General features: G+C 59.9%; 1 protein-coding gene across 1 annotated transcript in view; it reads right to left on the reverse strand.

Annotated features, from left to right (window-relative positions):
- NUAK2 (NUAK family kinase 2) overlaps positions 1 to 1,065 on the reverse strand; it is a 9,651-nt gene that overhangs the window by 5,548 nt on the left and 3,038 nt on the right. The window contains exon 3 of the mRNA XM_014311211.2: positions 311 to 462. Coding sequence (XP_014166686.2) covers positions 311 to 462 — 152 coding nt within the window. The remainder of the gene's footprint in view (positions 1 to 310; positions 463 to 1,065) is intronic.

The following is a 1,065-nucleotide window of genomic DNA, read 5'->3' on the forward strand; positions in this document are numbered from 1 at the left end:
GGAGGGCTCGGGAGCCCATCCCACTGGGAAATCATTGGGAGGAGAATCCAGGAGCTCATCCAGCCAGGAAACCATCAGGAAACCATTGCGAAGAGCACTCGGGAGCCCATCCAGCCACACTTCCCCCGGGAAACCCCCGGGAAGCCCTGGGCAGGGCATTGCCACCCACCCACCTTGTGGCACCGGTGACATCCACCTTGTGCCATTGGTGCCACCCACCCTGTGCCATTAGTGCCACTACCCTGTGGCAGCAGTGCCCCCCAGCTTTTGTCATTTGTGCCAGCCACCCTGTGGCCCTGGTGCCACCCACCTTGTGGCAGTAGTAGACAGCAGACACGACCTGGCGGAAGAAGTGCCGCGCCTCCTGCTCCGAGAGCCGCTGCCTCTCGCTGATGTACTCGTACAGGTCGCCCTTGCTGGCGTATTCCATCACGATGACGATCTTGGCGCTGTTCTCAAACACTGTGGGGAGCAGGAAAGGGTTAAAAGGGATCCTCAAACCTCGGGAATTCTCGTTAGGAGATTCCTGTTAATGAGCAGGTGGAGCTTTGATTGACCCTAACGCCAATCCCTGCCCTCAGTCTTGGGTTAAATGGGGACCTGCAGGTCAGGGGGGGCCAGAAGAGCTGTCACCCACAGCCCTCAGGGCCACCAGGGCTGCTGGCCCAGTAGCTCTACCACCATCAAGGTTGTGCCACCACCGAGGCTGTGTCCCCACAGAGGTTGGGCCACAACTGAGGCTCTGTCACCACCATGGCTGTGCCACCACCAGATGTGGTATCATAGCAGCTCTGCCACCACTGAGGCTGTGCCACCACCGAGGCTGTGCCACCACTGGCTCTGGCAGAAGAAAGGCTCTGCCATCACTGGCTGTGCCACCACTGAGGCTGTGCCACCACTGGCACTGCCACCACCAAGACTGTACCACCACCAGCTGTGCCACCACTGAGGCTTTGCCATTACCAAGGCTGTGCCACCACAAAGGCTGTGCCACCACAAAGGCTGTGCTACCACTGAGGCTGTGCTACCACTGAGGCTGTGCTACCACTGAGGTTGTGCCACCAC

Source organism: Geospiza fortis, unplaced genomic scaffold (genome assembly GCF_000277835.1).
Source record: "Geospiza fortis unplaced genomic scaffold, GeoFor_1.0 scaffold184, whole genome shotgun sequence".
NCBI lineage: Eukaryota > Metazoa > Chordata > Aves > Passeriformes > Thraupidae > Geospiza > Geospiza fortis.